At 42.5% G+C, this 25569-nt stretch overlaps 1 protein-coding gene across 1 annotated transcript in view; it reads left to right on the top strand.

The window, feature by feature from the left end:
• dnaaf11 (dynein axonemal assembly factor 11) overlaps positions 1–23536 on the top strand; it is a 31883-nt gene extending 8347 nt beyond the window's left edge. Inside the window, exons 7-12 of the mRNA XM_062987716.1 lie at positions 2407–2484; positions 2582–2644; positions 5362–5431; positions 9197–9292; positions 10966–11048; positions 22833–23536. Of these exons, the coding sequence (XP_062843786.1) occupies positions 2407–2484; positions 2582–2644; positions 5362–5431; positions 9197–9292; positions 10966–11048; positions 22833–23022 (580 nt within the window). The 3' untranslated portion in view covers positions 23023–23536. The remainder of the gene's footprint in view (positions 1–2406; positions 2485–2581; positions 2645–5361; positions 5432–9196; positions 9293–10965; positions 11049–22832) is intronic.
• The last annotated feature ends 2033 nt before the right edge of the window (positions 23537–25569 follow it).

The following is a 25569-nucleotide window of genomic DNA, read 5'->3' as shown; positions in this document are numbered from 1 at the left end:
CTCTGCAGCAATGCTGGCAGCACTCATGTGTCTATTTTTTAAAGCCAACCTCTGGATATGACGCCGAACACGTGGACTCAACTTCTTTGGTCGACCCTGGCGAAGCCTGTTCCGAGTGGAACCTGTCCTGGAAAACCGCTGTATGACCTTGGCCACCATGCTGTAGCTCAGTTTCAGGGTGTTAGCAATCTTCTTATAGCCCAGGCCATCTTTGTGGAGAGCAACAATTCTATTTCTCACATCCTCAGAGAGTTCTTTGCCATGAGGTGCCATGTTGAATATCCAGTGGCCAGTATGAGAGAATTGTACCAAAACACCAAATTTAACAGCCCTGCTCCCCATTTACACCTGGGACCTTGACACATGACACCAGGGAGGGACAACGACACATTTGGGCACAATTTGGACATGTTCACTGTGGGGTGTACTCACTTATGTTGCAGCTATTTAGACATTAATGGCTGTGTGTTGAGTTATTTTCAGAAGACAGTAAATCTACACTGCTATACAAGCTGTACACTGACTACTCTAAGTTATATCCAAGTTTCATGTCTATAGTGTTGTCCCATGAAAAGATATAATAAAATATTTGCAGAAATGTGAGGGGTGTACTCACTTTTGTGATACACTGTATATATATATCTGGCGACTTTTTTGTGCCCAAGTATATATGAATAGTTTGACAGCACCCAGTGAAACGTACATTGAACAGTGGTATTTAGCCGAGTTGGAAAAGTAACCCCAAATATTTGCATTGTGCTATAAGAATGGGTCACACTGTCCCTAAATGAGCAAGCTTCATTTTGCCATAGGCTTAGAAAAACAGACTTCACTGAAGCTTAAAGTTAGCAGTTCTGAAGCATGGGCTTTATTCTCGAACTGCAGCCTCCAAGTCCATAGCAATGTAAAGCTCACTTGACTGGACAGTGTAACCCACTGGGTGTTCCTATCAACCAAACGACCACTGTTCTATGGACTTTTTACAGGGTACTTTTAAGCTAGCCCTCTATGGGCACGAAAAATTTACCCACTATAGTCAATGTAGTATGTGTGTATGTAACAGCCATAACATTAAAACCACCTCCTTGTTTCTACACTCATGTTCATGTTCATTTTATCAGCTTCACTTACCATATAGAAGCACTTTGTAGTTAAACAATTACTGACTGTAGTCCATCTATTACTTTGCATGCTTTGTTAACCTGCTTTCACCCTGTTCTTCAATGGTCAGGACTCTCCCAGGAACAGTACATAACAGGTATTATTTGGGTGGTGGATCATTCTCAGCACTGCAGTGACACTGACATGGTGCTGGTTTGTTAGTGTGTGTTGTGCTGGTATGACTGGATCAGACACAGCAATGCTGATGGAGTTTTTAAACACCTCACTGTCACTGCTGGACTGAGAATAGTCCTCCAACCAAAAATATCCAGCCAAGCGTCCTGTGACCACCGATGAAGGTCTCAAAGATTACCAACTAGGTAGGAGGTGGACCAACTAGGTAGGAGTGTCTAATAGAGTGGCCAGTGAGTGGACACGAAATTTAAAAACTCCAGCAGCACTGCTGGTGTCTGATCCACTCATACTAGCACAACGCACACTAACACACCACCCCCATGTCAGTTTCACTGCAGTCCTGAGAATGATCCACCACCCAAATAATACCTGTTATGTACTGTTCCTGGGAGGGTCCTGACCATTGAAGAACAGGGTGAAAGCAGGCTAAAAAAGTATGTAGAGAAACAGATGGACTACAGTCAGTAATTGTAGAACTACAAAGTGGTTCTATATGGTAAGTGGAGCTGATAAAATGGACAGTGAGTGTAGAAACAAGGTGGTTCTAATGTTATGGCTGATCAGTGTATATTGTATACAGTATGTACTGTTTATACATGTGATTGTACAGTATAATGCTGGTGCAGTGCTGACTTTAAGACACAAGGTGGAGCACTTGAATACGTGCTTCTGAAATGGCCAAACGTGAGTAGATGCACCTACTTACTTAGTCTAGCCCAGTCAGCTGTATAAAACCAGTCATACTACTGTACATTACATTATATGCTTTCACTTCTACACCAACAGTTTGACATAGGCCCTTTCCTAATACCAGCAAATGGAACCTGTGCACAAGGCAAGGTCTATAAAAACACAATGTGAAGTTTAATGTTGAGGATTCCAGTGACCTGCAAAGACCCAAGATACGGGTCTTCTCGCCCAACATCAGTGCCTGACCTCTCAAATGCTAACAATTGGTCCGACATATTGACACACACACCAAAATCTATTATTAATGATGAGGTAGAAAGCGATTCCATATTAATGTTTTAGGTGTTTATCACCTTTATTTACGTATATGGTGTACCATACAGCCACACACTTAACTTTCCTCTTTTTTATGTAATTTAGAGAGCCGAAGAGGAAGGACATGCCCCCTCGGACTCTGATCACATCTGATGGAAGAATACTGAACGTTAATGAGCCCAAGTATGTGTACATATTCAGACATATTCCAGAACACACCTGAACAAATACCCGAACATCTAACACTTACCCATTGTGCATTTTGTTACTGCCCTCTCAGGCTGGACTTTACTCTTACTGAAGATGACGATAACAATTGTGTGTTAGATCTACATGTGTACAGGTAGGCTCAGTTCTATTAAAGTCCACCACAAATAAATGGTTTTGCGTGGGTGGAATGTACATTGTGGATGGAATGTAAGCTATTTATAAACAATTATACAATTATACTTCCAGTGCATGTGTCTACTTCACGTTTTTTGTATAAATATCCAATGAGATTCAAAGATCCCAAAACTAAACCTTGCACCCATATTTTTCATTGAGGTCAACGCTTTTTTGCATTTTTGCCCAATTTTCCTGCCAATCTAGTCGAATCCCAATTTGCCCCTCTGCCCCATCTTTTCACCTGCATGAGGCGAGTTCATATGTGGATCAGCTTTGTTCCTGAAGAGACACACCCTGATCATCATTATCCCTCGTCTTTGTGCAGGCGCCATCAATCAGCCAGCAGAGGTCGTAATTGCATTAGTTATGAGGAATCCCCTCGGGCACCCCCCTTGAACAACAAGCCAATCGTTGTTTGTGTAGGCGTTCAGCATGCTGGGTGGCAGAGCTAATATACAAACCGACGAGTTCGAGATGTCAGCTCTGGTGTGCTAGCGTGTTTTACCACTGCGCCACCTGACCGCCCCAAACCTCTTTTTTTTAACATGATGATCTGAAGAACTCCAATTACCATAGGACATTTTCTGACAGAATGTCCTAAATGCAATATGAAAAGACAGCGACTAACTACGATGAGCTCACTGAGATATATCCTCAACCAGAACAATGCAAAAATGATACTTGACGTTCTCACAAATACAAAATTAAGGAGCCAGAAATCACTGAGCTAATACAGAAATCCCATCCCTTTTACTTTCCATCCTTAAAAGTAGCTAATTAGAGTAAATAAGGCTGTAAAAAGCAAATACACAAAAAAACAAACATCGGAAATATTCTGTCCCGAGGACTTTGTTCCAGTTCATTTACTTATTATGTAATATGTAACAGTTGTCTGTTGTTTTCTGCTTGTCCTGCAACGTTTGATTGAGGAAAGCGAACTGACACATGTCCCCTCCGACACGTGAGCAGTAGCTATCTGCATTTTTTCACCTGCAGGAAGTGAGTCCGTATGCGAATCAGCCCTGTGCACGGAGAGCCACACCCTGATCAGCATTATTTCCCAACCCTGTGCAGACGCCATCAATCAGCCAGCAGAGGTCGTAATTGTACCAGTTATGAGGTCCCTATCCGACTCCATACCCTGTATGAACAAACATTGTTCATGTAGCCTCCCAGCCCAGCCAGATGGCAGAGCTGAGATTCGATACGATGTATTCGAAATCCCAGCTCTGGTGTGCTATCGTACCTTACCGCTAAGTTTTTCAAACTTTTTTAATCAACCCACATTTTGTCAATTATTTTTTACGCAACACAAAAAATGCATCTTACTATGGTTTACAAGATGTACAAGATTTTACTCTGCGATTCATTTTTCCGGCTGGCGACCCACCTGAAGATCTTGACCCATGGATCTACACTATGCAGTCGATGTTGTGCCCTTGAGCAAGGCCGTTAACCCTGTCTGCTCCAGGAGCACCGTACAATGACTGACCCTGCACTCTGACCCCAGCTTATAAACAAGCTGGGATATTCAGAAAATGCATTTCATCAACCACAGTGGGACCAGATTGCTGTCATTTTTATTAATTAAGTATATTTCATTGTGTGTTTACCCCAGTTTGAGTCTGAGGCCAGTCTGCTGAGGAGGAGGCTTTCTTTAAGGATGTTACTGTATTTGACTGTATTCATCAGTGCCTTAATTCTTACCATGCTCCTGCTACCACCATGTTTCACCATAGTGATGAGCACTGCATATTTGTATAGTATACTGTATAGTGCTTGGTGTTCTGCCCAGAGTTACGTTTTCCTCTCATCAAAACAGAGAATATTTTCCTTGTGATCGTGTTTTATGTGTCATTTATCAAACTCCAAGCAACCCTTTACTTAGCACAGGCTTCTATCTTGCATCTCTGCCAAAATGATTATGAAGTGAAGAGAGTTCTTTTCATCCTGTTCTCTCATCTCCATAGAGAGTTAAGTTCCTTCCCACCGCCTGACCAATGCTCTTAACATTGCCATAACATTAAAACCACCTCCTTGTTTCTACACTCACTGTCCATTTTATCAGCTCCACTTACCATATAGAAGCACTTTGTAGTTCTACAATTACTGACTGTAGTCCATTTATTTCTCTTTTTTAACCTGCTTTCACCCTGTTCTTCAAATGTCAGGACTCTCCCAGGACCACCACAGAGCAGGTATTATTTAGGTGGTGGATGATTCTCAGCACTGCAGTGACACTGACATGGTGGTGGTGTGTTAGTGTGTGTTGTGCTGGTATGAGTGGATCAGACAAAGCAATAGATGAGCGATCAATCGTCTCTGACTTTACATCTACAAGGTGGACCAACTAGGTAGGAGTGTCTAATAGAGTGGACAGTGGACACGGTATTTAAAAACTCTATCAGCACTCATACCAGCACAACACACACTAACACACCACCACCATGTCAGTGTCACTGCAGTGCTGAGAATAATCCACCACTTAAATAATACCTGCTCTGTAGTGGTCCTGACCATTGAAGAACAGGGTAAAAGCAGGTTAAAAATGATAAAATGGACAGTGAGTGTAGAAACAAGGAGGTGGTTTTAATGTTATGGCTGATCACTGTATGTTAGATAGCAAAGAATCAAACATGGTTATATTTCACTGTATGTGTTGTGTGGTTCCAGGCACTTGGACACCTCTCTGATGGATGTGGATGTCCAGCCTACATATGTGAAGGTGACCTTCAAAGGAAAGGTGTGTTATTGTCCTTCCTACATACACATACAGGTCTGTGACAAATTTTTAAGAAAGTAGAAATGGGGTCAACAATAGCTCTGCTATAAAGCATTAGACCATTAGGGCTGGGAATGTCATTTATGTGCCAGGCCATCTCTGTAACATGATGGCAGCCGTCCAGGAGTCATGTCCGTCTTGTTTGACTGGTAGCTGTGAACATGGAAGCGACTATGAATTTTTCCTTTTATTCTGATGCACTGCCTAGTTAAGCCAACAGTTGGGGTTTGGAGAGCTCAGTTGCATTTGACCTATCAATCTCTCCTGATTGGCAGACACCTGCGAATATACTGTGTCTTTAATTTGTTACTATTATTTGCAATTGTATATATATATATACACTGATCAGCCATAACATTGATACCACTTCCTTTTTTTACACTCACTGTCCATTTTATCAGCTTCACTTACAATATAGAAGCACTTTGTAGTTCTACAATTACTGACTGTAGTCCATCTGTTTCTCTGCATGCTTTGTTAGCCCCCTTTCATGCTGTTCTTCAATGGTCAGGACCCCCACAGGACCACCACAGAGCAGGTATTATTTAGGTGATGGATCATTTTTAGCACTGCAGTGACACTGACATGGTGGTGGTGTGTTAGTGTGTGTTGTGCTGGTATGAGTGGATTAAACACAGCAGCGCTGCTGGAGTTTTTAAATACTGTGTCCACTCACTGTCCACTCTATTACACACTCCTATCTAGTTGGTCCACATTGTAGATAAAAAAATAAGAGACGATCGCTCATCTATTGCTGCTGTTTGAGTTGGTCATCTTCTAGACCTTCATCAGTAGTCACAGGACGCTGCCCACGGGGCGCTATTGGCTGGTTATTTTCGGTTGGTGGATTGTTCTCCTTCCAGCAGTGACAGTGAGGTGTTTAAAAACTCCATCAGCATTGCTGTGTCTGATCCACTCATACCAGCACAACACACACTAACACACCACCACCATGTCAGTGTCACTGCAGTGCTGAGAATGATCCACCACCTAAATAATACCTGCTCTGTAGTGGTCCTGGGAGAGTCCTGACCATTGAAGAAAAGAATGAAAGGGGGCTAACAAAGCATGCAGAGAAACAGATGGACTACAGTCAGTAATTGTAGAACTACAAAGTGCTCCTATATGGTAAGTGGAGCTGATAAAATGGTAGAAACAAGGAGGTGGTTTTAATGTTATGGCTGACGTGTATATATATATAATTGTGTGTACAAGAAGGATCCACCTACCGTACATAATATTGTGAAAAGATTGACAGAATCTGGAGTAATATCAACCTTCACTCTGTAGGGCAACAGAAACCATAGTTTCATTGCTTGACTTTTAAGCTTTCAGATGGCATTGCACGAGAAACAGTCACGTTATTGTGATATTTAGCCACATAAAATTGGGAGTACTTTGGAAAACCATTGTCACTTAACACAGTCCGCCGCTGCATGACGAAATGCAACCTAGAACCTGAATTACACAAAGAAAAGCCATATATCAAGTTCTCTGGGCCTGACCTCAGATGGACCAAAAGACTGTGTTGACGTTCACTGTGCCAAAGACTCAAAGAAGTACAAGAGGCAGCATATAATTGTAATATTATGGTGGCACATCAGTGCCCATAGCATGGGTGACTTGCATATGTGTGAAGGTACCATAGACTAAGGCATTGGGATTGGGGTTTTTAGAGAGACCCGCTGTTATTAAAGTAACATCTTTTTAAAATAGGATCCCACATCCTGATTAGTTGAAGTGGCTAATGCAGTGCATGGTTTGGGGTCTTTAAAGCTGATTGCCCTGCTGTAAATCCACACACCGTCTTGACTCTTTAATTTTTTCCCTTCCTGAATGTATAGATCACCTTTACGCTGACAGGTAGGAGTTCAAGGTCTTTGAAGACGCCTGGTCAAACCACACAGGGGCTGTAATTCTAACAAGACGGCAGTAAAAACACTTTAAATAATGTAGCGCTAAGTCTTTGACCTGTGGCTGAACTCATATGATGTGAAATCATAAATCTAAAAAAATCCATGTGACATTTATGAACGAAAGACAGTCAATTTATGTCCTGGAAGACTGGGAGGATTGGACTGGTGATTTGTGCTTGCGCTTTACATGTCTTGCACCTTCCATTTGTTACCTGTGTGTCTCACGCTGTATCAAATTAGGATTCAAGTTAAATAGAGATTCATAGAATTTGTATTAGTAATAGAATTGAAACTCTATTTTCATTTACTTTGACTTTCATTTGATTGCAGACAGTTTGAACCCAAGATATTTCATGTTTTTTCTGGTCAACTTCATTTCATTTATTAATAAACCTTTATTCCTGCATTTCAGGCCTGCAACACATTCCAAAAAAAGTTGGGACAGGGGCAATTTAGGGCTAGTAATGAGGTGAAAAAACTAAATAATGATGTGATTCCAAACAGGTGATTGCAATCATGGTTTGGTACAAAAGCATCATTCAGGAAAGACTGAGTCTTCGATGAGCAAAGATGATCAGAGAAACTCCAGTTTGTCAACAAATACATGAGAAAATTATTGAAATGTTTAAAAACAATGTACCTCGAAGAAAGATTGGAAGGGATTTGCATAATTCTCCCTCTACAGTGCATAACATTATTAAACCATTCAAGGATTTGGGAGGAATTTCAGTGCATAAAGGCCAAGGGCGCAAGCTTAGGCTGAACGCTCATGATCTTCGATCCCTTAGATGGCACTGCATCAAGAACCACCATTCAACAATACCTGATGGGTGAGGGATTACTTTGGCAAACCTTTGTCGAGCACTACAATACAGAGTTACATGCACAAATACCACTTAATTCTTTACTGTGCAAAAAAGAAGCCTTATGTTAACCATGTCCAGAAGCGGTGTCAACTTCTCTAGGCTCGGAGGCATCTAGGATGGACCATCACACAGTGGAAATGTGTACAGTGGTCAGATGACTTAGCATTCCGGGTCTTTTTTTGGAAAAAATGGACTCCAAAGACAAAATAGACCATCCAGACTGTTATCAGTAACAAGTCCAAAAGCCAGGGTCTGTCATGGTATGTGGCTGTGTCAATGCCCTTGACAAAGGTCATTTACACTTCTGTGATGCAGCATTAATGCAGAAAAATACATCTTAAAAATAGATCTTAGAGCAACACATGCTGCCTTCAAGACGTCATCTTTTCCAGGGACGTCCATGCATTTTTCAACAAGACGATGCAAAACCACACGCTGCACACATTACAAAGGCATGGCTGCGGAGGAAGAGGGTACGGGTACTGGACTGGCCTGCCTGCAGTCCTGACCTGTCCCCAATAGAGAATGTGTGGAGAATTTTTTAATTGGATGTTATGTCTTTTTTCATTCTTCTGCAAGATGTTGGCCTTGATTCTGTCATGTAATGTCCCAGCCAGCATAACTGGTCCTGGTTTAATGTGGTTTCATTATTCAATACAATGCAGTTGGTCTTTGCGAGTATGACAAGAAACTCTCATATTGTGTTGAGGACAGTTTATATGGAGGCTCTCGGGACTTGAAGTACCTATTGTTGATGACCCAGACTGTGAAAAGGGAGGGTGTATGGGATACCACAGATTCACAGACAGCAGGATTGGATGTATTACTGCTCACAGCATGAGTATCAATTAAAGTTAAAATAGAAAACAATAATAATGGAAAGAATCTGTAAATCTGTTCCAAACTACAGTACATGTTAAAGCATTTTCTGTCTTTTTAAACAGATTTTCCAGTTGGTTTTACCTGCTGAAATAAAACCCGACAGCAGTACAGCACAGAGATCTCAAACCACTGGTCACCTGCTCATCACTATGCCCAAGGTACTGGTGTAAATCTGCTTCTAGATTCATCAGAATTCATTGTTCTTTAGGTTTACATACACTTGTTTATTTAATTTGTCAATTTAACAAATGTCCTGTCAGTATTGGATGACAACTTGTTCTTTCCCTGGTGAGAAATGGCTGTTAAATGTCATTTGTAATGAATGCAGTCATTAATAACTACCATCATTAATGTGGGCATTGAAAAGTCACCAGCTGTAGTCAATCATTATCACTAAGAAGGAATTAAGAGGCCATGGCACAAAATTAAATTACGTCACTAAACTGTTGAACATACACCGTTCAACCATAACATTAAAACCACCTCCTTGCTGCTACACTTACTGTCCATTTTATCAGCTCCACTTACCATATAGAAGCACTTAGTTCTTAGAACACAATAGTTCTACAATTACTGACTGTAGTCCATCTGTTTCTCTACATACTTTTTTAACCTGCTTTCACTCTGTTTTTCAATGGTCAGGACCCCCACAGGACCACCACAGAGCAGGTATTATTTAGGTGGTGGATCATTCTCAGCACTGCAGTGACAATGACATTGTGGTGGTGTGTTAGTGTGTGTTGTGCTGGTATGAGTGGATCAGACACAGCAGCGCTGCTGAAGCGTTAAAATGTCGTGTCCACTCACTGTCCACTCTATTAGACACTCCTACCCAGTTGGTCCACCTTGTAGACAGTCAGAGACGATCGCTCATCTATTGCTGCTGTTTGAGTTGGTCATCTTCTAGACCTTCATCAGTGGTCACAGGACGCTGCCTATGGGGCACTGTTGGCTGGATATTTGTAGTTGGTGGACTATTTTCAGTCTAGCAGTGACAGTGAGGTGTTTATAAACTCATACCAGCACAACACACACTAACACACCACCACCATGTCAGTGTTACTGCAGTGCTGAGAATGATCCACCACCTAAAATAATACCTACTCTGTGGTGGTCCTGGGAGAGTCCTGACAATTAAACAGCATGAAAGGGGGCTAACAAAGCATGCAGAAAAACAGATGGACTACAGTCAGTAATTGTAGAACTACAAAGTGCTTCCATATGGTAAGTGGAGCTGATAAAATGGACAGTGAGTGTATAACAAGGAGGTGGTTTTAATGTTATGGCTGACCAGTGTATATTCAAGATGGCATCTTTTTCTGGAAAATCTGTGGTTATGAGTGTGTGTGCCTGACCAGCCTGCCTGTAGTCCAGATCTGTCTATTATTAAAAACGTATGGTGCCTCATGAATGGGAGAATCTTACAATGGCAACCAGAAACTGTTAACCTGCTGTAGTCTTGTTTTAAGCAAGAATGGGCCATAGTTTCAATTGAAAAACTGCAACAATTAGTGTCTGCAGTCCCCAAACCATTAAAAAGTTTAATTAATATGACAATTCCAGTCAGAGTCCAGGCTTTAAATTCCTATTATTGATGAGTCTGGTAACATTTGCTTTTACTGTAATGTTGATCATGTTTATGCTCCAATTACTCATCTGACCTGCACATTTACGAGTTCAGCATCTGCTCATGAATCAACTGTAAACGATCGGATCTGCAGAAGGCCCGAGTCTATAAAACAGGCATTATTACTCCGCTATTACTTCTCCTGTGAACATGCCAAGCTTGGTCTCGTTCTGACTTTGCATTCCTGTGTTTATGTTTGCTTAGGCACATGGAGAGATAAAGGTAAAAAGAGCCGTTCCCAAACGGACCAGTGTTAGCTCCAAGAAGACAACCGAGGAAAAGGCCAGGTAAATAAAATTCCTTTGTTTTACTACTGCAAGTTCATATATTTCATGTGGAAAAGGCTATGCTGTATTTAGGAGGCTTATTATTGTGAGCAACAATTATAAAAACAGTGGCATCATGGACCCAATTTTATGGGGATACGTTTTTAAAATGCCCTATGTTACTACACCAGTCACTCACTCACTCAATTTCTTAACCGCTTATCCAATCTGGTTCGCAGGGGGGTGCTGGTGCCTATCCCAGCTTTTCAATGGGCGCGAGGCACACAGTAACACCCTGGACGGGGCGCCAGTCAATAGCATGGCAGACACACATACACACACCCATTCACCTATAGGGCAATTCAATGTCTCCAATTAACCTGACTGCGGGAGGAAACCGGAGCTGCCGGAGGAAACCCAAGAAGACACAGGGAGAACATGCAACGTCTGCACAGGACCCGGACCGCCCCGCCTGGGGATCGAACCCAGGACCTTCTTGCTGTGAGGTGACAGTGTTACCCGCTTAGCCTCCGTGCCGCCTGTGACTGGAAATGTTATATTTTATTAGTTATTTGCATTAAACTCATAAGTTTCTGCTTTCTTAGTTCAATTAGCAGAGGTAGAAGAGACTTTTGGAAGGTTTCTTAGGTCCAGAGATATGTTGACCTTGGCATGGGATGCTTGCTTCCGTGGGAATGCATGGGTGTCAGGACTGTGTGTGCGGGGGTGCATGCGCAGTTTTGATACTGGTGCACTCTTGTGGAAGTACGCCATGTTTCTAACTTGTAGGATGATAAACACGTTTATTGTGCAAGGTTGACCTTGAGCTGGGTCGCTGAGCAGAGTCAGCCTGAAGGGGCAGTAAAGCGGGGTATAAATACTGCGACAGTAGTCGCCCTTTCTCTCCTGTAAAGGCATGTGTGCGTTTGCATTGAGATTGGCCCTCAGCTGAGAAATAAATTGATTATTTGCTTTTATCACTATCCCGGTTTTCTGTGTCTTTAAGGGTTATTTTGAATTCCCACAACACGCCCCAACACCAATCAGCCACAACATTAAAAACACTGACAGGTAAAGTGAATTTTACTGCCACCTGTCAAGGGGTACACTAGATTATTCAGCAAGTGAACAATCAGTTCTTGAAGTCAATGTGTTGAATAGGGCCAAAATGTGATGGCTATATGATTGGGTCAGACCATCTCCAAATCTGCAGGTCTTGAAGGGTTTTCCCAGCATGCAGTGTTTAGTACCTACCAAAAGTAAGCCAAGGTATATGGTCCAGTCGGTGTACTGGCGTCAGGGTCATGGGTGACAAAGGCTCATTGATGAGCATGGGGGGCAAATGCTAGCCTGCCTGGTCTGACCCCTGACAAAGATGTAGCCCACGCTGACCCCTGACAAAGATTTAGTCCACGCTGACCCCTGTCCATCTTCATAAGTGGTTGCACTGGGTATGTGAGCATCACATGCTATATTGGATTGGTGCATTGAGTTCAGGAATGCCAGACCCTTTTTCAAACAAAATAAATCTGGTTCTTGAACTGGTTACCTTCAGGCTTCCTAGAACCTTGGTGCTATTCTGAGAACCGACCCGTGCGCCAGTTTGTATTGGGGAAAAAATGGGCAAGCGTAAGGAACTAGGGTTACTTTGACTAGGGCCAAAATCTGATGGCTAAACCACTGGGGTCAGAGGTTTTCCAAAAATGGCAGGTCTTGAAGGGTTTTCCCAGCATGCAGTGTTTAGTACCTACCAAAAGTAGGCCAAGGTATGTGGTCCAACCGGTGTACTGGTGTCAGGGTCATGGGCGACAAAGGCTCATTGATGAGCATGGGGAGCGAATGCTAGACTGGTCTGGTCTGACCCCTGACAAAGATGTAGCCCACGCTGACCCCTGTCCAGCTCCATAAGTGGTTACATCCTGTGTTGGATTGGTGTCCTGTCTGGGATGTGTTACTTCATTGCACCAGTGATTTTGGTAAAACCAGACCCGCCGTGAATCCGACCAAGATAAAGCAGTGGTAAAATGTAGTAAAATAATGATCATTATTATGTAATGAGAACTCATGACTGGGTCACTCATAGCCTTTTTCAACCAAAATAACTCTGGTTCTTGAACTGGTTATCTTCAGGCTTTCTAGAACCTTGGTGCTATTCTGAGAACCGGCCCATGCACCAGTTTGTATTGGAAAAAATTCAAAGTGACTTTAACAAGGGCCACATTGCTAGACTGATGGCTAGACTACTGGGTCAGAACATCTCAAAATCTGCAGATCTTGGAGAATTTTCCCAGTATGCAGTGTGTAGTACCTAGTACTTAGTTTAGTACCGTCATCACGGAGGGCATTGCACAAGGCACAATGGTTGTAAACAGTAGCTACAAGGGCATAGATTACCAGCAAGCATGGATCAACTATTGGTGATGACAAAATGTAAAAGACTACTCTGTGCGTACTCCATGCCCACTGATGTCATCTCATTAATAAGCATCTCAGTTCATGCTGAAAAACATACTATTCTTTGGTTGTAGCTGGTTCCCGGTTCAGAACCGATTTATTTTTGGTGGAAATGAACCGAATGGTTCAAAATTAGGTTCTCAAACCAGAACGGAACCTGTTCCACACTGGTCGAAAAGGGCTTTCAGGGATGTCAGTGCCGACTGACACATTAAGCCATTTGGCTGTTCGTTTCACCAGCCATTGGCGGAATCCTACATAGAGTTGTAACTTGTGTGAAGGAATGCGCTTGATTAGAAGTCACTGCTTCAATGGCAATAATTAGGGCCCTATGGACTGTTACAGATTACCGGCAGTCATTAAATAACACTCATTAGGGACAGTGGTAGCCTAATGGGTAGGGCTTTGGGCTGTCAACTGAAAGGTTGAGAGTTTGAATTCCAGCTGTGGGACCTTGAGCAAGGCCCTAACCCTCTCTGCTCCAGGGGCGCCGTACAATGGCTGACCCTGCGCTCTGACCCCAGCTATCAAACAACTGGACTGCAGGCAGGCCAGTCCAGTACCCGTACCCTCTTCTTCTGCAGCCATGTCTGTTGTAATGTGTGCAGCATGTGGTTTTGCATCGTCTTGTTGAAAAATGCATGGACGTCCCTAAAAAAGACGACGTCTTGAAGGCAGCACATGTTGCTCTAAGATCTCAATGTACTTTTCTGCATTAATGCTGCCATCACAGAAGTGTAAATGACCTTTGCCAAGGGCACTGACACAGCCCCATACCATGACAGACCCTGGCTTTTGTTTTGCTGCTGATAACAGTCCGGATGGTCCTTTTCGTCTTTGGTCCGGAACACACAGCATCCATTTTTTCCAAAAAAGACCTGGAATGCTGATTCATCTGACCACAATACACATTTCCACTGTGTGATGGTCCATCCTAGAAGCCTCCGAGCCCAGAGAAGTCGATGCCGCTTCTGGACATGGTTAACATAAGGCTTCTTTTTTTTGCACAGTAAAGTTTTAAGTGGCATTTGTGCATGTAACTCTGTATTGTAGTGCTCGATAAAGGTTTGCCAAAGTAATCCCTCACCCATGTGGTTATATCAGCTATTGTTGAGTGGCGGTTCTTGATGCAGTGCCGTCTGAGGGATCGAAGATCACAGGTATTCAGCTTAAGCTTGCGCCCTTGGCCTTTACACACTAAAATTCCTTCCAATTCCTTGAATCATTTAATGATATTCTGCACTGTAGAGGGAGAATATACCAATCCCTTCCAATCTTTCTTTGAGGTACATTGTTTTTAAACATTTCAATCATTTTCTCACACATTTGTTGACAAACTGGAGATCCTCTGATCATCTTTGCTCATCAAAGCCTTTCCTGGATGCAGATCACCTGTTTGGAATCACATCATTATTTAGTTTTTGTCACCTCATTACTAGCCCTAAATTACCCCGTCCCAACTCTTTTTAGAATGTGTTGCAGGCCTGAAATGCAGGAATTGAGGTATATTAATAAATGATATGAAGTTGAGCAGACAAAACATGAAATATATTGGGTTCAAACTGTCTGCATTTCTGATTTGGGGTTGTATAATTTTACCAGTTATTTATGACTCAATAATATTCAGCTAATTGATCTCTCCCATTTGTAGGATCATTTATTATTGTGGATCGATTACTGAGTGCAGGATTGATTAGAAACGGGATCTGCAGAGGATGTGCATGCATGTGTGAGAAGCAATTATTGCATTAATAACCCCTACTCTGTGGTGTACTGTAGATTCATGTGGGACTGCATTAGCGTGTGTGTGTGTGTGTGTGTGTGTGTGTGTGTGTGTGTGTGTGTGTGACCTCTACAAGGACCACAATCAGGACTGTGTGTGTGCATGTTATTAGTGGATTGTAATACAGTTTGTAAGCCCTTCGGATTCTAATGCAGCCACATTTTGTTTGTCTGTGTGTTTACTGGTTACTGGAAACGTTCTTTGAACTGGAATTATGGGATTATTAAAATCTTACAAGGTAACAAGTCTGTTAGCGCCTTGTCACGGAGCGATGTCTTATAACATTAACCCAATAGCAGAATGCTTAACCAACGTAGAACAATACTGTGGCTAATGAGTAAGTAAAAACAATCAACAACAACAACAAAAAAGCAAATCATAAGCATCTGCCTGGCACAAGGGCATGATCATTTATAATATAAAACTACCCCCAGCGAATACCAGGAAACAAAGGTGGCTATCTTCTCCACCGATCACAAGACACACAGAAGACAGAGACAGAAAGGAAGGGGATCCACAGAGAAACCAGGTTGCCACTACTGCCTACTACTGTTACTTGATCCCCCAGCAAATGGCAATCCAATCCCCCAAACCCGGCAGTGGTTTTACAAGAAGTTAAGAGTGCACTGCATCCCTGTCTCTTGTGTACCTCCTGTGCCAGACGCCTAACCTCAATGTCACCTCAATCCCACTAAAGGCTGCTCATGTCAGGGGCGTTTTTTTGTATCAGCAATATTTAAAAAGGTAAAAAAGAATACTAAGATAAAGAAAACAAAACTGAAAAGAGCCACGGCTATACAGACCAGGCACGGCCAAGAATGAGGCCTTTAAACACAAACAAAACACAGGGAAATGACTAAAGCCAGCCACTGAGATGGGTATATATACTGATCAGCCATAACATTAAAACCTTTTCCTTGTTTCTACACTCACTGTCCATTTTATCAGCTTTACTTACCATATAGAAGCACTTTGAAGTTCTACAATTACTGACTGTAGTCCATCTGTTTCTCTACATACCTTTTTAGCCTGCTTCTACCCTGTTCTTCAATGGTCAGGACCACCACAGGACCACCACAGAGCAGGTATTATTTAGGTGGTGGATCATTCTCAGCACTGCAGTGACACTGACATGGTGGTGGTGTGTTAGTGTGTGTTGTGCTGGTATGAGTGGATCAGACACAGCAGCGTTGCTGAAGCTTTAAAATACTGTGTCCACTCACTGTCCACTCTATTAGACACTCCTACCTAGTTGGTCCACCTTGTAGATGTAAAGTCAGAGACGATCGCTCATCTATTGCTGCTGTTTTAGTCGGTCGTCTTCTAGACCTTCATGAGTGGTCACACGACGCTGCCCACGGGGCGCTGTTGACTGGATATATTTTTGGTTGGTGGACTATTCTCAGTCCAGCAGGGACAGTGGTGTGTTTAAAAACTCCAGCAGCACTGCTATGTCTTGTCTACTCATACCAGCACCATGTCAGAGTCACTGCAGTGTTGAGAATGATCCTACCAGTGTTGAGAATGATAATACCTGCTCTGTAGTGGTCCTGTGGGGGTCCTGACCATTGAAGAACAGCATGTAAGGGGGCTAACAAAGCGTGCAGAGAAACAGATGGACTACAATCAGTAATTGTAGAACTACAAAGTGCTTCTATATGGTAAGTGGAGCTGATAAAATGGACAGTGAGTGTAGAAACAAGGAGGTGGTTTTAATGTTATGGCTGATCAATGTATGTTTAGTGTTAGCTTTTATGTTAGCTTAGCTTAGGGTTTAGAATAGTTTAGGGTTTAGGGTCCTGTTTCATGTGTTTAGTTTAGCATTTAGCATAGCTTATGTGCTAGTGTGTCTTGTCTTTTGTACCCGGTCTTGTCTACTGTTATTATAAATAAACGTTTTGCAACATCTCGTGTGTGTTCGGCCTCGTCTTCCGTCTATAGCCCTCCGTTACCAGATCAAATCTAGGCCGGTGTCATGGCGATCAATGCTGGTGTTATGTTAAGCCTCATGAGGGAACCAGTTGGTGTGGTAGGGGTTCTGCTTGAGTTTTTTCTGAACCGCAAGGTTTGTTCCGAGGCCTGGTTTGTCGCGGACGGCCAGAACAGCGTGTGAAATCATGACATCCTGTTCTCATTTCTGCACTATCCCATTTCTATCTATTATTACCATTGTGGGTTGCAGTTTTTTCATCTCTTTTGTTTCTATTACTTCATTTGCAATTGTTCCCCTTTTTTGTTAGTGACTTTTAGTTACAATATTGTTCTACCTTGATTAGATATCTACAAATGGGTTCTATTTCCATTCTTGATGGTTTGTTGGAATCAGCCTTTAGCCCACGTTACATTTGTAGTGAGAAACATTGCATGAACTTTCTAGAAAACTTTCTAGGTCTCAGATTTCTGGCCTCCGTTGTGTTCAGACACCACAAAGGAATAGTTTTAGTGCTCTGTTGCAAAGCTGTTTTGGAAGGATGTTAAATAATTAAAGCAAAAGTGGTTAAATACTAGTTCCTTCCCACTGTAATCCTTGATGCGGCTGGAAAATACAGGGCAAGGAATCTGAGAGCAGCACTTAGTACAGTTTTTTTTTCAGATCCTTCAGGTTCCTATGACGTCCCTTGTGGACTCTCTTCTTCAGCTCGACTCACAGGTTTTTAATGGGGTTCAGGTCTGCGTATCTGCAGATTTTTGGGTTTTGGGTCAGTACCTTTTAGTTTAATACATTTAGTAATGCCATGTACAATGGTACCTAAACCCAACACCCTTTGTCAAGAATTTGGAACCTTAAAACTCGACTTGTGTGCGACTGCTGCTTTGTTCAGCGCTCGGCTTGAGCGGTGCGGTAAAACGTCATCAAAGTGTGAATATGAGACGAATCTGCATTTGTGTGGAATAACCATCAAATTCACTCTGAAAGTGAATACATGTATCTATGCATGGATTTTCCTCCTGTTTCACTTTTAAACTTGTGTTACAGCTCAGGGTTCTGAGAAATTGTTAGAATCAGCTTTTCTAATATGCTTATTGTTAAAAAAAAAAGCTAAACGTGACTTAATGTATTAAAAGACCGACACAGGAACGCTAAACTTCTCTTAATTATTACTGATCATAACTTTTTTGATCATGAAATTCCTTGCTTGTTGTTTTAGTACAATAAGTCACGTTAAGCTTAGTGCACCATCACACTCCATAGGAAATAACAGCACAGCACAACAAAGATTACAGTTGACGGGATTGGAAGAATTTATTGGCACGATCGTGGGTTCTTACAGTGGAATAGCTGAAGAACAAGGAACAGATACTTTGGTCCTCCCTTTATACTGCTTTAGCCATATCACATTGGGTGTTGGACTTTGGAACCTCCATTCTGTGCTAACTGTTGTTTCTTATCTGCTTACAACAGACATCTTGCTTCTTTCTGTACTTTAGACTCCCAGCCACATATCAAGCAACCACATAGAATAGAAGAATGGCTTTATTTGTCATATATACATTTACAGAACAACGGAAGAGGGTTAAGGGCCTAACATGAATAAATGAATCAGCCAATCCATCTTCTAATATCCACTTCATCTTAATTATTCAATTAATCTTTACTCTTTGTCTTTTGACAAGTCTCCTCCATTTTTGCTTGTCCTTCTTTTCCAGTGTTTCTCTCTTTCGTCCTTCATCCTTACTGCTCTGTCGTTGCCTGTGGGGGATCTAAACCAGTCACCTTCACTCCAGTACAGAAACACAGCAGGCAGTGTGTGATAGCACAAGAGAGTCGGACAGTCTGCGTATACAACATAAAACACAACAAAATTACAAAACCCAACCGCCTTGGGTCATTTGAGTTGGCTAGATTCCGTTTATTGGTGCATCTCAATGTAATTAGCAATAGAATGACTCCAGCCTGCAGTTCGTTACTAAAAACGTTCCAGGCGGCCATGTTTCTCAAAGCTGAGGGCTGAATTTTATTGTCTATATTTTTATTTGATGTTAAATCTTTAATAGCTGCTTAATTCTGGGTCAAAGTGGGTTTGGTGGCAGAGTTACTGGGCGGATGATATAAATACACACTAAACAGGGTGCCAATCCATTGCAGAGCAACACACTTTCAGTCACTCACATCTATAGGCAAGCTGTAGCCTAGTAGTTGAGGTACTGGGCTAGTAATCAGAAGGTTGCTGGTTTAGGCCCCACCACTGCCAGGTTGCTGCTGTTGGGCCCTTGAGCAAGACCCTTAATTGCTTAGACTTTATACTCTACCTGTAAAGTAAGTCGCTTTAGATTAAGGCATCTGCTAAATGCCAACTCACTGTCCATTTTATCAGCTCCACTTACCATATAGAAGCACTTTGTAGTTCTACAATTACTGACTGTAGTCCATCTGTTCCTCTACATACTTTTTTTTAGCCTGCTTTCACCCTGTTCTTCAATGGTCAGGACCACCACAGAGCAGGTATTATTTGGGTGGTGGATCATTCTCAGCAATGCAGTGACACTGACATGGTGGTGGTGTGTTAGTGTGTGTTGTGCTGGTATGAGTGGATCAGACACAGCAGCAGTTATGTTTGATACATAACACGTGTCACGGATCCAGCCTCTGTGTGCTCCTGCTGGAGCTCCTGTGCACCTGCCACGCCCTCTCGGTTTGATTGGTCCCCTGCTTATAATTAGCCCCAGCTGCACCTCATCTGAGGGCATTTAAGAGTTCATTCAGTCGTTGGAGACTATTTGATGTGTATTTGGTCGGTCTGTCTGTCTGTCTGTCTGTCTGTCTGTCTGTCTGTCTGTCTGTCTGTCTGTCTGTCTGTCTGTCAAGCTCTGTCTAGCTCTGTCTAGCCCTGTTTAGCTCTGTCTAGCTCTGTCTAGCCCTGTTTAGCTCTGTCTAGTCCTGTTTATTCCTGTTTAGCTCTTTTTAGTCCTGTTTATTCCTGTTTAGCTCCGTCTAGCCCTGTTTAGCTCTGTCTAGTCCTGTTTATTCCTGTTTAGCTCTGTCTAGTCCTGTTTATTCCTGTTTAGCTCTGTCTAGTCCTGTTTATTCCTGTTTAGCTCTTTTTAGTCCTGTTTATTCCTGTTTAGCTCCGTCTAGCCCTGTTTAGCTCTGTCTAGTCCTGTTTATTCCTGTTTAGCTCTGTCTAGTCCTGTTTATTCCTGTTTAGCTCTGTCTAGTCCTGTTTATTCCTGTTTAGCTCTGTCTAGTCCTGTTTATTCCTGTTTAGTTCTGTTTAGCCTTGTTTAGCTCTGTCTAGTCCTGTCTAGTTCTTGTTTAGCTTAGTGTTTAGCCTTTAGATTAGATTAGCATTGTTCATGTATGTAGCATTTAGCATAGGTCTTGTTAGTTTGTCTTGTCTAGTTTTTCTAAATCTTTGTTAATACATCTCTGCGTGTGTTTCCGCCCTCTCTCGTCTCGTCATAGCCCATAGCGTTACAACACGCAAGGTTTTTTTACACTAAATGCAGCAAAATTGCACATTTAAAGGGCAAAAACAGCTTTCTACATTTAATCCTGAGTGTTTTTTAAATTAGAAAATGATTTATGACTCTTAAATCAACCCCAATTGGGCCGCTCAGGTGGTGCAGCGGTAATAACACACGCTGGAACCAGAGCTGGGATCTCAAATACATCAAATTGAGTCTCAGCTCTGCCTGCCGGCTAGGCTGAGCGGCCACATGAACAACGATTGGCCTGTTGTTCAGATATGAGTGGGATTAAGCCGGATAGGGTCTCTCTCTGCTGGCTGATTGATGGCGCCTGCACAGAGATGAGAAAAGAGTGCTCTCAGGGTGTGTCTCTCCGTACACAGTGCTGAGCTGCACTGCACTTGTCAAAGATGCATACGGCATGCTGCCCACGTGTCTGGATTAGCTTCGTTCTCCTCAAAGCAGGGATCGGCATTGGTGGAGAGGAAGCATGATGAAATCTGGCAATTGGATGCACTAAAAGGGAGAAAAAAGGGGAGAAAATGCATAAATAAAATAGATATATATAAAAAATCAAACCAAATTTTAAAAATGTTTTATTAATATCAGTTTTTAATCTTAATTTCAACTGATAACAACTCTAAACACACCATAAAATGATTTATATTATTATAGTCACTGATGTCAGTAATGCGTTTCTTAGTACTTAGAGTTACTTAGCGTTACTCTAATCTGACCACATTTTTCAGTAACGAGTAATCTAACGCGTTACTATTTCCAATCCAGTAATCAGATTAAAGTTACTTATCCAAGTTACTGTGCGTTACTATTTTTGTCATTTTCCTTAGTAAAAAGATATATTTTTGCTTTCTTCTTGCGTCTCGGGGAGTGACGTCTGTCCTATGCGACAATTAAGTCATGGGCTGTGTCCGGAATCGCATACTTACAGAGTACGTACTAGATTGGAGGAAGTATGCACTACTCGGCCGGTAAAGAAGTACATCTTACCAACGTCAAGCTTCTTCTAGGGCATTTTTCAATCCTTAATAAAAATTCCTCTCATAAAATTTTGAACTCCCAGTAGATTTAACCAGTTATAATATCCTTCACCCAGCCTAGGGCACAGAAAGCTTTCACACATGGTATAAGCCACAACCAGGTTTATTTACCAGCCTTGTCTTCCAGACCAGAAATCGGTACTTTGAAATTTCCCATAGTTCGAAAACTGCTCTCACGCTCGACTCGATGGCGGTCGTTAGTGTTAAAACGGCGTATAAATGCATCTCTGTGTGTATCAACGTGTGTGTATCGGTGTGCCAGTGGAAGATCTCAGGCTCAGGAAGTAAAGTAAAGCCCAACAGCAGGTCTAATTTAATTCCTGTTGATTTATTTTAAAAGCCAGCAGCCAGAGAGACATCAGGCGTGCATCAGAGACACCATTAGAGAAAGAAAAAGAGACAGATTGATAGCGAAAGCGAGGGAGAGAGAGTCTGCGTGATATGGACTGACAAGAGAGAAAGAACATCCACCACCTTAAATCAATTGTTAAAGTAATCAAACCTAAAACGAAATAGAGGTAAAATATAAGTTGACATTTCTCCTTATTTCTTATGTGCTCATTGTTTACAGGACTGACATAACACTGCAAGATGGATGTATCGTCAGTGTCCATATATTTCTGGTCACTGTGGAATGCAGGCCTATTCTGGTTTGGTCTTGCCATTGGTAAAAAAAAACCCTCTAACATCCCTACTTGCCATACCCACATTGACCTCCAGAGGCTTGGCAGGTTGGCAAATGGTATTTTTTCTGAGCACCACTTCAAGTATTCCCCGCCCCTCATTTAACATTACTAGCTACACCTGGGGGCAGCACTTAAAAGCATACCTCTGGCTGACTCCCTGTCTGTTCCGAACTCACTCGGTACACAGCCGTAGCTTTCTGGTTAATTTAAGCCACCACAGGCATCCTTCAGTTTTGATTATTACCATGGATGATGAGTTTTTAGCTGGTTTCCCTTCAGAGTTCTGTGGTGAACTAAGTAGCTGGCGGAGTTGCGTCCAAGCATTCTTCTGTTTCCTTAGTACGGGGTGGTGTGAATCAGGACACAGCCATATTTGCCTATAAACTAATCTCTCTTTCTTTCCTTCTTTTATCAGGGTTGTTACACATCGTGAGAGATTAGAGGTCGACCCCAGCAAGAGCTTTGCTGTAAACCTGGCCAACATTGTCTCTAAAGAAAACCGCACCACTCAGGGTCCCGTGCAGCTCTTACGGACTAGTGGACCCCTGGAGAAGCCTGTTTCCAAGGAGTTTGTGGATGATCCAGAGGTGCCACCGCTCATCTGAGAAAGACTCAGAAAAGGACTCATGCTCAGTTGACTATACCATTGCACATTTTGTGATTTATTTTACCTGCTACCTTGATGGACTGGGGTGGAATAACACACCAAGAAAATGGGTGCTGGAGCCTATCCCAACTTTTCAATGGGCGCGAGGCACACAGTAACATCCTGGACGGGGCGCCAGTCCATCGCAGGGCGGACACACATACACACAGATACACACCCATCCACCTATAGGGCAATTCAGTGTCTCCAATTAACCTGACTGCATGTTTTTGGGCTGTGGGAGGAAACCGGAGCTCCCGGGGGAAACCCACGCAGGCACGGGGAGAACATGCAAACTCCGCACATATGAATAGGGCTAGTTTGACTGCACCCGTTAATAAAACAGTGGACTCTTGCCAAGGTCCAGAAATACCACCAATAAACACTGATGGTCAATCATAATCAGTAACAAGAAATTAGAAGGCCAAGCCACGAAGTAGATTTTCAAATAAAACAACTGAATAATCGTATGAAAGAGCTCAAATTCCTAAACTGACATGACATATGAAACCTTGTATAATACCCTGATCAAGTATCCACTTGGGAATTTCTCAAAGTATTAGTTTGTTCAGGGATTGCTGGGAATATCCATTGCATTACTGCCAACCTCATTCTAAACTCATCTAGATTTTGAGCTTGCATTTATCCATTTTGGTGTTTTACAATATGTTGTTGAATTATACACTAGTCAGCCATAACATTAAAACCACCTCCTTGTTTCTACACTCACTGTAGAATTGTTTCTACAATTACTGACTGTAGTCCATCTGTTTCTCTGCATGCGTTGTTAGCCCCCTTTCACCCTGTTCTTCAATGGTCAGGACTCTCCCAGGACCACCACAGAGCAGGTATTATTTGGGTGGTGGATCATTCTCAGCACTGCAGTGACACTGACATGGTGGTGGTGTGTTAGTGTGCGTTGTGCTGGTATGAGTGGATCAGACACAGAAATGCCGATGGAGTCAACCAACCAAAAATATCCAGCCCAGTGGGCAGCACCCCGTGAGCAGCGTCCTGTGACCACTGATGATGGTCTAGAAGATGACCAACTCAAACAGCAGCAATAGATGAGCGATCGTCTCTGACTTTACATCTACAAGGTGGACCAACTAGGTAGGATTGTCTAATAGAGTGGACAGTGAGTGGACACACAGCACAACACACACTAACACACCACAACCATGCCAGTGTCACTGCAGTGCTGAGAATGATCCACCACCTAAATAATACCTGCTCTGTGGTGGTCCTGTGGGGGTCCTGACATTGAAGAACAGAGTAAAAGCAGGCTAAAAAAAGTATGTAGAGAAACAGATGGACTACAGTCAGTAATTGTAGAACTACAAAGTGCTTCTATATGGTAAGTGGAGCTAATAAAATGGACAGCGAGTGTAGAAACAAGGAGGTGGTTTTAATGTTATGGTTGATCAGTGTATATATACTTTTTTATTCTGTACACTCAGTATTGAAATCATAAGGCCAAGTTTTGCAGTGCTGGTTTATGCCAAGTCCAAAGTAGTAGCTGGCATGAGTGGTCGACTGATTTAGAATTCATTATATTAGCAGCCAATCACTTAGTAGACTATTACATCAAATCTACAGATTAATTTGTAACTGGCCTGGCACGAAAAAGAAAAAGGCTTATAGATTCATGTGGACGTCAGTGGCACCGTCACTTGTCAGCTTTCTTTAAGTAATATCATATTCCTCAGGGTCCCTGAGCATTTATAGCATTTAGCAGATTACTGTATCCAAAGTGACTTACAGCTGTGACTAGAGATGCATGAGTACCGATACTGGTATCGGGTATTTGCCCGATACCGCGCTCATTAACTTGTACTCGTACTCGCAAACGAGGCTCCGATACTAAACATCCGATACCGTGTGCCTAGTGCACGTTGCTGCGTTATGCCTAGTTCACACTACACGATTTTTGCCCTGATTTTCGCTCGGCGACTGGTCGGCGCTAGATTTGCCGGCTCGGGAGCAACTCGGCGTTCGCTCGGCGATCAAAGCTCGGCTCTCGATCGCTAAGTGTGAACTATCCAACAACTCGATCCGAGCGGCTCACCGAGCGGATCGAGTTTTCTAGCACGTCAGATATCTGATCTGAGACTGGGAATGAGTGACATGTCGAACAGCCAATGAGAACGCAGGATACGGTGTGAGGGGAAACGCAGGAGAGGAGTGTAAACAGGTGGGACAGGGGGATAATATAGTTTATATCAGAATACACCGGCACACACACGTTTTACAGTATTTCTGACCTGATCGTTCTCTACAAAACATAACAACAAAACACCAACATTGCAAAAATATTTATTGACCTCCAACTCATTAACTCCATCATTCTAAATAGGTATTGGTATCGGTATCGGCAAGTACAAAAATACATGAACTTGTACTTGTACTCGGTTGGGAAAAAATGGTATTGATGCATCCCTAGTTGTGACCAAATCCATTATAGACAGTTGCAGTGGCAACTTGGTAGTGGTGGGAACCAGCAACC

Source organism: Trichomycterus rosablanca, chromosome 25, assembly GCF_030014385.1.
Source record: "Trichomycterus rosablanca isolate fTriRos1 chromosome 25, fTriRos1.hap1, whole genome shotgun sequence".
Classification (NCBI taxonomy): domain Eukaryota; kingdom Metazoa; phylum Chordata; class Actinopteri; order Siluriformes; family Trichomycteridae; genus Trichomycterus; species Trichomycterus rosablanca.
This window is presented reverse-complemented; position numbering and strand designations above follow the sequence as displayed.